The sequence below is a fragment of the Centroberyx gerrardi genome, chromosome 7 (genome assembly GCF_048128805.1).
Source record: "Centroberyx gerrardi isolate f3 chromosome 7, fCenGer3.hap1.cur.20231027, whole genome shotgun sequence".
Lineage (NCBI taxonomy): Eukaryota > Metazoa > Chordata > Actinopteri > Beryciformes > Berycidae > Centroberyx > Centroberyx gerrardi.
The window spans coordinates 26,636,182-26,648,884 of record NC_136003.1 but is presented as its reverse complement, the minus strand read 5'-3'; the positions used below and the strand labels follow the sequence as shown (position 1 = coordinate 26,648,884).

General features: G+C 42.2%; 1 protein-coding gene, 1 long non-coding RNA gene and 2 other non-coding genes across 4 annotated transcripts in view; 3 read left to right on the top strand and 1 right to left on the bottom strand.

Annotated features, from left to right (window-relative positions):
• The window catches only part of LOC139909013 (protein kinase C and casein kinase substrate in neurons protein 3), an 18,993-nt gene extending 10,555 nt beyond the window's left edge, over window positions 1-8,438 (bottom strand). Inside the window, exons 1-2 of the mRNA XM_071895921.2 lie at window positions 8,147-8,438; window positions 4,483-4,552 (exon numbers count right to left, since the gene is read on the bottom strand). Of these exons, the coding sequence (XP_071752022.1) occupies window positions 4,483-4,542 (60 nt within the window). The 5' untranslated portion in view covers window positions 4,543-4,552; window positions 8,147-8,438. The remainder of the gene's footprint in view (window positions 1-4,482; window positions 4,553-8,146) is intronic.
• A 1,983-nt stretch (window positions 8,439-10,421) lies between these two features.
• LOC144539512 (uncharacterized) lies at window positions 10,422-12,017 on the top strand. Its single transcript, XR_013504998.1, has 3 exons — window positions 10,422-10,449; window positions 11,585-11,628; window positions 11,864-12,017. It is a non-coding gene; the product is annotated as an uncharacterized LOC144539512 (long non-coding RNA).
• Window positions 11,428-11,518, top strand: LOC139909023 (small nucleolar RNA SNORD88). The gene has a single exon (XR_011784500.2). It is a non-coding gene; the product is annotated as a small nucleolar RNA SNORD88 (small nucleolar RNA).
• Window positions 11,691-11,779, top strand: LOC139909022 (small nucleolar RNA SNORD88). Its single transcript, XR_011784499.2, has one exon. It is a non-coding gene; the product is annotated as a small nucleolar RNA SNORD88 (small nucleolar RNA).
• Window positions 12,018-12,703: the final 686 nt, after the last annotated feature.

The window sequence follows — 12,703 nt, the reverse complement described above, 5'->3', positions numbered from 1 at the left end:
CTTTACACCAGTGGCCCTGCTATCTCTCTCTCTCTATCTCTCTCTCTCCCTCTCTCTCTCTCTCTCTCTCTCTCTCTCTCTCTCCTTCTTTCTCTGTTGTGGTTTGCACTGACTCTCCTCACTCGTCTGAGAATTAAACAGAAACAGCTGAGGAATCCACCCTGAGGCCAACAGCAACGCTGCAGAAACCCAGTTGGCCAATCTCTGAGGCAGAGGCAAAGCCAAGCAGCCAATCACGGCATCAAAGAAAAATGGCTACGGTCCTCGGTCGAAAAAACTGATTTCATGTATATAATTGACCGTGTCCAGACTATGAGTAAAGCTTGTTCTGTCAAGGCAATGCACAGAACAAGTCCTGGGAACCACATGTAACCCCCCCCCCCCCCCCCACCCCCCCACCCCCAAATGCCTTTGTTTTGCTGCTGTCCGCTTCTTTCTTTGTGGAACATTGTTTCTGTGTATTCAGTTTGTTTTGATTGTGAAGCACTTTGTATATATGTAGAATTATATATCACTTTTCTAAAGCAAAGAAAAGTGATATACAATTCTGTGGCAGCACCAGTAGAAGCAGTTGTAATAGCAATAGTACTAGTAGTAGTAGTAGTAGTAGTAGTAGTAGTAGAAGTAGTAGCAGTAATAGTAGCAGCAGCAGCAGTAGTAGTAGCAGTAGTATTGGTAGCAGTAGCAGTAGTAGTAGAAGTAGTAGTAGTAATAGCAGCAGCAGTAGTAGTAGAAGTAATAGTAGTAGTAGTAATAGTAGTAGAAGCAGTAGTAGTAGTAGCAGCAGCAGCAGTAGTAGTAGTAGCCTAGAAGTAATAGTAGTAGTAATAGTAGAAGTAGTAGCAGCAGTAGTAGCAGCAGCAGCAGCAGTAGAAGTAGTAGGCTAGAAGTAGTAGTAGTAGTAGTAGTAGTAGTAGGCTAGAAGTAGTAGTAGTAGTAGTAGTAGTAGTAGTAGTAGCAGCAGCAGCAGTAGTAGAAGTAGTAGGCTAGAAGTAGTAGTAGTAGTAGTAGTAGTAGTAGTAGGCTAGAAGTAGTAGTAGTAGTAGTAGCAGCAGCTGTAGTAGAAGTAGTAGGCTAGAAGTAGTAGTAGTAGAAGTATAGTAGTAGAAGTAGTAGTAGCAGTAGTAGTAGTAGTAGTAGTAGTAGTAGTAGTAGCAGCAGCAGCAGCAGCAGTAGTAGTAGTAGTAGGCTAGAAGTAGTAGTAGTAGAAGTATAGTAGTAGAAGTAGTAGTAGCAGTAGTAGTAGTAGTAGTAGTAGTAGTAGTAGTAGCAGCAGCAGTAGTAGAAGTATAGTAGTAGAAGTAGTAGTAGCAGTAGTAGTAGTAGTAGAAGTATAGTAGTAGAAGTAGTAGCAGCAGTAGTAGCAGCAGCAGTAGAAGTAGTAGGCTAGAAGTAGTAGTAGTAGAAGTAGTAGTAGCAGCAGCAGTAGTAGAAGTAGTAGGCTAGAAGTAGTAGTAGTAGTAGTAGTAGCAGCAGCAGTAGTAGAAGTAGTAGGCTAGAAGTAGTAGTAGTAGTAGTAGTAGTAGTAGTAGTAGCAGCAGCAGCAGTAGTAGTAGAAGTATAGTAGTAGAAGTAGTAGTAGCAGTAGTAGTAGTAGTAGTAGTACTAGTAGTAGTAGTAGCAGCAGCAGTAGTAGAAGTAGTAGGCTAGAAGTAGTAGCAGCAGCAGCAGCAGTAGTAGTAGCAGTATAGTAGTAGTAGAAGTAGTAGTAGCAGTAGTAGTAGTAGTAGTAGCAGCAGCAGCAGTAGTAGAAGTAGTAGGCTAGAAGTAGTAGTCGTAGAAGTATAGTAGTAGAAGTAGTAGTAGCAGTAGTAGTAGTAGTAGTAGTAGTAGTAGTAGTAGCAGCAGCAGTAGTAGAAGTAGTAGAGAAGTAGTAGGCTAGAAGTAGTAGTAGTAGTAGTAGTAGTAGTAGTAGCAGCAGCAGTAGTAGAAGTATAGTAGTAGAAGTAGTAGTAGCAGTAGTAGTAGTAGAAGTATAGTAGTAGAAGTAGTAGCAGCAGTAGTAGCAGCAGCAGTAGAAGTAGTAGGCTAGAAGTAGTAGTAGTAGAAGTAGTAGTAGCAGCAGCAGTAGTAGAAGTAGTAGGCTAGAAGTAGTAGTAGTAGTAGTAGCAGCAGCAGCAGTAGTAGAAGTAGTAGGCTAGAAGTAGTAGTAGTAGTAGTAGTAGTAGTAGTAGTAGTAGCAGCAGCAGCAGTAGTAGTAGAAGTATAGTAGTAGAAGTAGTAGTAGCAGTAGTAGTAGTAGTAGTAGTACTAGTAGTAGTAGTAGCAGCAGCAGTAGTAGAAGTAGTAGGCTAGAAGTAGTAGCAGCAGCAGCAGCAGTAGTAGTAGCAGTATAGTAGTAGTAGAAGTAGTAGTAGCAGTAGTAGTAGTAGTAGTAGCAGCAGCAGCAGTAGTAGAAGTAGTAGGCTAGAAGTAGTAGTAGTAGTAGAAGTAGCAGCAGCAGCAGCAGCAGTAGAAGTAGTAGGCTAGAAGTAGTAGTAGTAGTAGAAGTTGCAGCAGCAGCAGCAGCAGAAAAAGTTAATCTTAAAAATCTCTTCAAATAAGAGACTGATTTGCCCAGTCTAACTTTACAGGGAGTCTGTTCCAGAGTCAAAGGCACCATCACATTTCGTTCTAAGGTTGGGACCTGCAGAGGACCTGAGTGAGGACACAACAACTCACGCTGGAGCCTGACCATGCAATGCCTTGTAGGTGATCAGAGGAGTTTTGAAACCAAGTCTATCTTTGATTGGTAGCCAATGAAGAGGCCAGTATTGTTGTTTAAAGCCTTGCGGCAGGATGTACAGTATGTATGCATTAGTGTGAACAGCCCACTAGTATACTATACAGCATGCACCATAATTGAAAGCATCTTGAAGTGGTGATGACTTTGCAAATACAAAACAGAACAGCCCAAGTTTGCAGTATAATCACAGACAGGCTGTGAGCAGGATGACACAGACAGGAACTGGCCTGGAAACACATCCAACACAACAGGAGCCTGCCAAAATTACAGGGGGAGAGATGAAACTGGGGCAGCCACTATCAGGCCGACCGGAGACAAAGCCAGTATTAAAGCGGTAGTTCAGTCAAATTAGATAGTAAAGTATACTGAATGTCGGAAGTGTTTACAGCTCCTCACCGAGTCTGACACAGGATTGTGTTTTGTTTAATCAAGATTTAAATAGGATTGGTCCCGTAAACTTGCTGGTTTTTCTTTGGACTAGCTTCTTTTGGTGTGCTTATACAGAAGACTTCACTTTGTTCTCTCTTTTATGTGGCTTTGATTGTATTTGGGTTTTATGCATTGCTCTTTCTTTGATGTTGATGTGATGTTTGATCTAACCTGATTAAATCAAGTTTAAATAAAAATAAAAAATTTAAACACGGTGGTGAAAACATAACTGTGACTTGTCAACAAAGTGCATATTAAGACAAACCATTCACCAAAAGTCAAAGCCGACTCTCCTAATCTCAGACTTATCCCCAAAATTGCAAACTATTTTATGCAAGTTTTCAGTTTTGTTTAATGGTTATTGATTTGTCCTTCTGCTTTAACGTTTGAATACAACAAATGCTTGTGTTCTGTTAATTAAAGTCAAGACAAAGTAGATGGAAAGTTAGTTGCGTAACCCAAAGCCTCAGTGAGGGATATAACATTGTGGAAGTTCATGTTTTATTACATAAGTGCATCTCCTTGCAGTGTCGCTCAAGTTCCAGGTTTTTTAACCCATTCATTTGATGTTGATAGATATTCTCTTATATTTTCTCATCCATCATCTGAAATAGTATGACTGGAATGCAATCACCCGGTATTCACAATATCCTACCACTTAAACACTGTGATCTTGGTCTGATCTCGGTCTGAACTTGGTCTCGACCCCTTTCAGTCTTGGTCTTTTATCAGACTGGACCAAGTTTGTCTTGACCACTATCTTTGTTCAGGGAAATTAAGTGCAACGTTAATGCCGAGAGACCTATGAGCTGACCGTTATTTCTCCTTACAAAGACAGAAACCTACAGAAACTTTCCCCTATCCAGCAGAGGACTGGATACATGACAAGGTTAGGCAATTCTGTCAGAGCTGTGATGTTGGGGAGGGCAGTGAAAATGGGAAAAACTTGTCCTAGATCCCCAGAGACGAGACTCCTGCTGTACAGTCTGTTTTGTAGAGTGAACACAGACAATCAAATACCTAATGAACTGAACACTGGGTGCCTCAATTACAGCCAAGCTAGGGAGTACCGATGTATAATGGGTGCAATTCACATTTAAAAATAATAAGGTGGCCTTGTTTACACTGATATATAGCCTAAACAACAATACTGTTTTGTCTGTTTTCCCCGCAAGGTCATCGAGACCCGAGAGGCCAAGGGAAAAGCAATGGAAGACAAACAGGCAAACAGAGAGAGACTGTGAGACTGTACACACACACACACACACACACACACACACACACACACATACATACACACACACACGCACACACATACACAATCTTACCATCCAGAAGCTGCGATTGTTGGCATCCTCAGGGCCGTTTTCTGATGGGAGCGTCGACATCCTTGTCTCTGGGAGAGAAAAGGACATACGATTAGAATTAGACTCTGGTATCACTCTGCCTTTAAATCTGCACAGTCACCTCTGTAACGTTTGTACGGATGTTAAAAACATCATGCATGGCCACGACTTATTAACACATGGGGAAAAGATCCTATGTTGTGGCCAAGACTTGGGAATGACGTTTGAGAATGACTTGAGAACGAGATTGTTATTTCGTGAACCCATTATGTTGTTCATTGTTGACCAGCTGGGATAGTCTGACTGTAGCATGTGGCATCAGGGGCTCCATACATCCACCTACAGCCATTTAGTCTCCAAAGTCCTTCCAGTTGGTGGATGATGAAATCTGTAACTTGCCCCAAGTCAGCATGCTGTCTGCTTTTGAGCCCATGTGCTGTGAGTATGCAAAATAAGTGACTCCAGTATGTCATTGTGATTCATTCCAAGATGAAAATGAAAGGAAATCAACACAAACCTCTGCATGTTTGCATGCATCCTGTATGTTGCACGCTCCCTGATGCTGCATACTACTGGTAGATTATCCCACTTGGTCAACAAACAACATACCACGTCATAACCATCTCGTTCCCACGCATTACTAAGTCAGGGCCACCAGTGTCACCAGGGGATATGTCTGTATTCAATGGGCTTTCACATGTAAAAGCCCATCAGAGCACCCCCCCCCCCCGTTGTGTTATAATGGCACAACAGAGGCTTTAGGGCCTGTAGCTATGAACAAAGAAGTGTTATCTAATTCAGTAGTTGTCAAAATGGAGTCCAGGTGCGATCCGGCCAAATTTCAGTATATTTTAATTCAATAGAAATTGTCCCAATTAGAGAATGTGTAAGTATGACTAGTCGAGTGTCAGATGATGTTGGTGGCTCCCTCCTTCCCCTCAACATGGCAATGTGCTCACAGAAAGAATGACTCTTTTAATCAAAGCTTTCACTCTCATCATCGTTATCTCCCCATGTACAGTGCAGACACTATTACAGTTCAATACAAAACGGATCAACGACAAAAGTCTTCCAATATGGCCCCTACTCCGTGGCCTTAACATGTGTCTGTTTGGGGGTTTGTGACATGAAAATGTTTGAGAACCGCTCATCTAGTTGATTTGTGCCATGCTGTTAGGAACAAGGTGGGGATGCAGCAGATATAAAATCTGTCTGTGAACTGTACAGATCCTCACTGCTGTTTCAAATTAAATCTTCTGTGGACCCATTACAGAATTGGATTTCACGTTGGAAGCTTGACATGATACAGTTGCGTACAGTAAAAGGAGGCAGAGGCATGGACTCTCAGAGGCTGGGAGTACATCAGCAGGGATGGAATGCCCTCTCCCAGCATTCCCAGCTTTGAAACTCGAGCTATCCCAAAATAAACAGGGGGTAAAGGTCGCCACATCCTATCGCTCTCACTCTTTTTTTCCGTGCTGGTGGGCTTGTCTTCCCTTTTCTTACATGTAAAAAAAAACAAAACACAGGCACACACGCATGTGCACATTCACATGCTCTTAAATCAACAACAGACACGAGCTCACATGCGGAGAATGGAAGCAAACCCTTATACTGTACATAACAGAGGCGGGGACTCGAGTCACATGACTTGGACTCGAGTCAGACCTGAGTCACAGTTTTAATTGCTTGAGACTCGACTTGATGCATGAAGAGAAGACTTGAGACTTGACTTGACTTGGGTTCTGGGATCTTGTGTTCATGTTAATGATGTTATGAGATTTGTTCCACAAGCTGAATTGAAATTCTGTTTTCTGAATTTGGATGGAGTGATTTAATTTATTGAAGTTTAATCTGATTATAGAAATCAAACTCATGATGCTCTTACCAAGTTTTTGTCATGAAAACGATACTGCATTGAAAAGTCCTGGATATTTTGTTTTCTTTAAGATATTAAATTGATACTGGACTCTTGAAGAGGGGAGAGGTGAGAGGATCGGACTTGAATGTTACTTTATGCTTGTGCGGTGCCATTTTTTTTTTAAAGAACCTTTTATGGTTCAATATTGAAAAATCTAGAAAGTACATAAGAGTTTTGCTTCCTGTGTGTCAGATGCTCAGTATCTGCTCCCTGCACTCCGCCCAAACTGAACCTAATAATCCCAGGCTCTCGTCTTTGCCTCGGCCTGTTTTCCCTCCCTGCAGCCTTCTCTCCCCACGGCTCTGTCAGGCGCACAATTAGATTCAATGATTTCCCTCTGCGTCCCGCTATTCACGGGGCATCACATGCTCCACTGAGAGCATAATGCGACGCTTCGCCCCGGCCCGAATCGTCCTCAGCCTGCCTCTGCCGGGTCTCTTGCGGCAGCGGTCTCGGAGATAACACAGCCCCAGATAGGCGGGAGGTCAGAAAAATAATGAATCGCTTCCCTTTTAACCCTTGACCTCGGCTTCCTGTCCCCTCGCTGGCTGGCTTTCCCCGGGGCACGACTGTGTCAGGGCTTTCAGAGAAACATGGGGGCGGGGGGGGGAGAGCTGCCATCCCTCCCTATGTGAGGCGTTCCTATGAGTTTAACTGGTTTGTCCCCATATTCCCCAGATTACTGACTTTCAGTGAGCTTGCAGCATTGCAACCAAACTATTTGCAGTGGCAATTATATGCCAGGCTTTATCCTATAAGTACAACAGAAAGTACTGTATACCTTTCCATCTACTGGCATAGATTTAATTCCATTGTCCATCTCAAATATGATTTTATACTCTATAATCATTATCCTATAAGCACAAGAGAAAGAATACTGTAGAACTTAATGTCTAGTGAAATCGATTTTATTCCACCATATCTTTCAAATGTGATTTTCTAACCTTTATAATCAGTTTAAAACGTCCTCTGGCGGTCCAGTAGTTTTGGATTGGCCCAGAGTTTGCAGTATCCTGGATTCATAAACTAACTAAACTATGAAGCCTTGAAAAACAAACTAAAACTGAAGTTCATTTGAGCTATAAGAGCTTGTCTGGAACTTCCAACCAGCTCTCTCAGCCCTCGCCTGCCCTAAAATCAGATACTGTGAGTTTAATTGCTGTGTGTGTCCCCATATTCCCTGCTTCTTGACTTTCAGTGAGCTACCAGTGTCGAAAGCAACCGGTAAAATATGTATCATGCGGTGGCAATTGTACACCAATCACTATCCTATAAGCACAACAGAGAGTATACTGTGTAACTTACCATCTACTGGCACAGATCTGATCCCACCATAGGTCTTTCAAACGCTATAATCTCTTTGCAGGTCAGACAAAAAGTGCGTCCCCCCCAAAACCCTCTGGTGGTCCAGTGATTTGAAAGCATAAACTTAACTAAAATGTAAAGTTAAACCGAAGTTCATTTGAGTTATAACAGTCCCGTCTGCAATGTCCAAACCAACTCTTTCACCCCTATAGCCTGCACCCACTCTGGCACACACACATACTCACTCCTCCCCCTGTCCCCGTTTCATCTGTCACACATAACTCAACACACACACACACACACACACACAGGAAATATATAGTAACAAATGAACGCACAGAGCAGAAATAGAGGCTCTATCTGTCCATCAGGTCTTTATGAAACGCAGGTGAAGCTTTCCAGTGAATTTCAGCTCCTTACCTCTCTCTCTCTCCTCAGTGTCGGGGCCCTCACTGCTTCAGCCCCCTTTTTCTTCTCCAGCCACCCACTTTTGTTTGGCAGGTTAAAACTTCTTTTTTTTTCTCTCTCTCTCTTTCTTTCTTTCTTTCTCCCTCTCCCCCACTCCTTGCGCTGACTCCCGGGCCTCTTTTCTCTTTTCCTCCCTGGCTCGTCTTCTCTACGCTCGTCCAAGTCCTCTCCCACTTTGATTTTCCACTCGTCCTGTATAGTGCCGCTGCTCCCGCTGCTCTTCCCCTTTCTTTGGCCCACTGTTTGTGTCAGATGAGTTGGCTTTTTTTTTTTTTTTTTTTCCTCCCTCCTTCTCCTCCCTCACACCCTCCCTCCCGGTCTCTCTCTCTCCCTCTCTCTCTCTCTCTCTCTCTCTCTCTCTCACTCTCTCTCCAAAACAGCTGCAGGAAACTTATTTTCTCGTTCTTTGTACTTCACCACTGGTCAGTAACCAGCTCTCTCTCTCTCTCTCTCTCTCTCTCTCTCCCTCTCTCGCTCTCTGTCCTTGCCTCTCTCTCTCTGTCTCCTTCACCCTGGCTCGCCCTTTTTCAGCATAGTATTAATGAAGTGTGCCGTGTTGTGGTTTTTAGTCTGTGTGCGTGTCTGAGTCACCCACGTTTATTTTCCTCTGTGTGTGTGTGTGTGTGTGTGTGTGTGTGTGTGTGTGTTAATAAGCCCATTAACAATGTTGTACCATTTTATAAAGACGCCCAGACACTGTATGAAGCACTGTATTCAGACCAGACCAGATAAGGGAAACTCCACTCCCCCTCTGCTTGTCTGTACACCCCCCGTTCCTCCCCACAACATTCCCCCCGGGTAGTTTGGTCGGCCTGCCACCACAGCTGGAGGATACATCCGGTGTGTGTGTGTGTGTGTGTGTGTGTGTGTGTGTGTGTGTGTGCGTGCGCATGTTAAGGACAGGGATTGTTTGAAGTCAGGAGCCTCTGAAGAAGAACTGCAGACACACACACACCCCTCTGTCCGTGACATAAGGCCTGATGCTATGCTATACTTGTGCGCTCTGTCTTGCCAGGACATGCCATGTAAATAACTAGACAGCTGCTACACCCTCCACCCCGCTGCCGCTCCACACGCCTTCAAGAAAAACAACCAGAATAATCCTACTACTGCTACTATAACGATTATTTTCATTATCGATTAATTTATCAATTCTTTTTTTGATTAATCGATTAATCATGTAGTCTATAAAATGTCCAAATTAATGACAAATTCCCATCACAACTTACCAGAGCCTAAAGTGATTCTTTAATTGCTTACTTATTCTGACCAGCAGCCAAAAAAAAGTATTAATTTTTATAATGATATGAAATGGAGAAAAGCAAATCTTAGCGTTTGTGAAGCTGTAACCAGCCAATGCTTGGTCTTTTTACTTGATAAATGATTGAAACGATGAATTGATTATCAAAATTATAATGGATTCATTTTCAGTCGATCGACTGGATTAATTGACTAATCGTTTCAGCACTAAATCCTAGGCTATATTAAATTCTATAAGGATAGTATGCAGATATCATGTCAAAACCATAAGGCCCTATAGGAATATTTAAGTGATACCATAGTGATACCAAAAAATACCATAAAGTACAATAAGGGCACTATAAAATTAACTAACTAACAAGGTTATATACACTTTAAATTCACTAGTTATACTGTAAGTCCCTATAGGAATGTTATAGGAGTATTAGGCCTATAGTGCTTTTTACTTGTTATTCTTCTTCTGGAAATTACTGGAGTAAAGGGGATGGAAAGAGTTCTGAATTGTTTTACTGAAGTAGAAGCATGTTTACTTCAGTTAAAATTTACTGATGTCAGAGTGAGGGTAATGCTACTTAAATCTTACTAAAGGAAAACAGTGTCTCACTGAAATGTACAGACGTGCGTTGTTGCTCCCAAATAGAAATCATAATGATTATAGTATAGTCTACAACTGCCCATTACATCATACTGAAAAGAATGTACAGTAAAACTATTACAGTAAATACTAGTAAAATGAAGTACATATTACAGTACAGACTATAAAAGGAGTGTTGATAAAAATAAAAAAAACACATCTACCCAAGTACAGTTCTAACTGTTGCTCAACAGAGACTTTTAATTTTTTAAATGAGCAAACTTGAGAAGCACAATGAAGGTTTTTTGAGAAGGCATATCTTAGGCCACTACATGGTAGGGGTCCTTAGTGAGGCTCATATAAAATGAGCCATTTTGCTCTTGCAGCTGTCCTGTTCACGCCTGATGTTCACGTGGAGTCGGTAAGAGTTCTTCCTTCTGTTCTTCTTTGCTAAATGTGACATGTTGGCTTATGAGAGAATTATAGGATATTTTGACAATTGATTGCTATTAACAGCAATGTAGTGGAGGTTGTCTAGTTAATCTACTAATCAGTTGGTATGATCCAGGTCCAGTTCTCTGTATGGAGAGAGTGTGACGCCAAATTTCATTCAGAAATTGCATTGTGATGTGTTGCTTATCGGCAAACGTTATATTATTCACAGAATATCTTTTACGAATTAAGATTCACTCTTCAAGTTGGCATGCACCCGATCCCAAACGGCCACATTCAGACTTGGTTTCGTGGTTCTGTCGGTTCTCTCAACGCTGTTCTTGCACCAAGGTGCACCGCGCAGGGCGGGAGCGAGCAGCGTGAACCATTAAAAGTTGGGGGTTTTACTGAAATGAAAGGCTGGTTGGTGGATTACTTGTATGCCGAATTGACCAAATAACCTTAACGACTAAAAAGGTCTAAAGTCATGTTTTATGAGGTATGTATCGTTTGCCGTTAAGCAAGGCAACATTCAACTGCCAGATTTTTGAATGAGGTTTGGCGTGACGCTCTTCTTTAAAGTATAGGGGGGCTAGGCATAACTGAATCTGGAGCCGTCATTGATTAACACTTGAAAATCCAAAATATACCACTAAACTTAATTTTTACAATGGCCCTATACTGTGCGAGTGTTTATTAGCAACTGAGCTAGCTTGGCAGTTAGCATGTGTAACACAGCGGGGCCTAGCTACATGTGGCGAGCCTGCATGGTAGCACGCTAGCTAACTATGATGCAGTTTGATGACAAATATATCTACCTCCAGAATTTACATGCAACTTATATCATACTGCTTACTGAGAATTTGGATCATGAGGTGGGTTTATATTCCACTGTCCCTGGTTATTACCAGCTGTTGCAGGTAGACAGTGGTGTTTTCTGCCCATGTGCTACCAGCTCATCTGTTCACCTCTCCCCTGATGACGTGCACTGGGCTCTGAGTCATATGGTGACAAAAGTGCATCTCTGGCCCTGACAAGCCAGAGTTCCTGAGGAGAAAACAACATGCAAACTGTCTAATCGATGCTCACATGGCAATGCAGTAACGCATGCTCTTGTTCCTCAGGTCATGAAGCGAGTGAAGCCTCTCCAAGACTGAACCTGCATCAGGTTGGTACTAAATATCCACATCACCTATAATTGCAGCTTTTTAATAGCAGACAGATCCATGGTTTCTCTTGTGATGTTTAGCACTGGGCTCAGAGACGCAATGTTGATAAAGTGCTGCTCTGCCCCTGACAAGGCAGAGTCTGAGGAGACGGACCGGCCACAAATGGGATTAAACCTTGTGTGGATGATTATGAAGTTGAGTTACTCAATTTCCTTTATTCTGTCTTCTTTGCAGATGCTGGACCTGCTGCAGATGTCGTCTGGTTTACCACATGGTAAAAATGGCTGCTAGGAGTTATACTCTTGTACATTTTAGTTACATCTTGAACAATTTGTAGTGTGCATCTTTACCTGTGTATATGCCCTGTTTTATCAAAAATAAAATTTGTCTCCACTGAATTTTCTGTTTTGTAGCTTGACTGGCTTACTTCCAACATTACTCTTGATTCATTACGTTTACATGCAGGTCCTGTCTGTCATGTCTTTGTAGATGTCAATGGCTCATGCTTGGGAACTGCTCAGTCATTAAGTCTTTATCTTTTATTGTCCCAAGAGGGAAATTTGGTATGCAGTAAGGTTTAAAAACATTAACGACATTGTAAAACTTAGAACACACAACAAATCTTAGTACTCGTACAGTGGCAATTGTATGCCAGGCTTTATCCTGTAAGTACAAGAGGAAGTGTACTGTGTACCTTTCCATCTACTGGCATAAACTTGATATCATTGTAGGCCTCTCAGATATGATATAATGCTCTATAATCATGCTAGGGCTGCACAATTAATCATATATTAATCGCAATGTCGATATTGGCTTCCACAATTAATTGATTGTGGCCGGGGGCGATTATTCACGCTGGGTTTAGCTTGCTCTGGTGTAGGGCTGCAACGATCAGTCAACGTAATCAAAACTCAAATTACTTGAATTTTGACCCAGTTTGCCGCTGACCTTTCAAAGCGCGTATAAACTCTTCCATTAGCTTGGATCCAAGTGTAGTATACAAGGAAGCACGGGTTACGGGGTAAAATATTTCCTTCAACCATCTCCAACCAGAGATGTCCAACCAGAGATGCA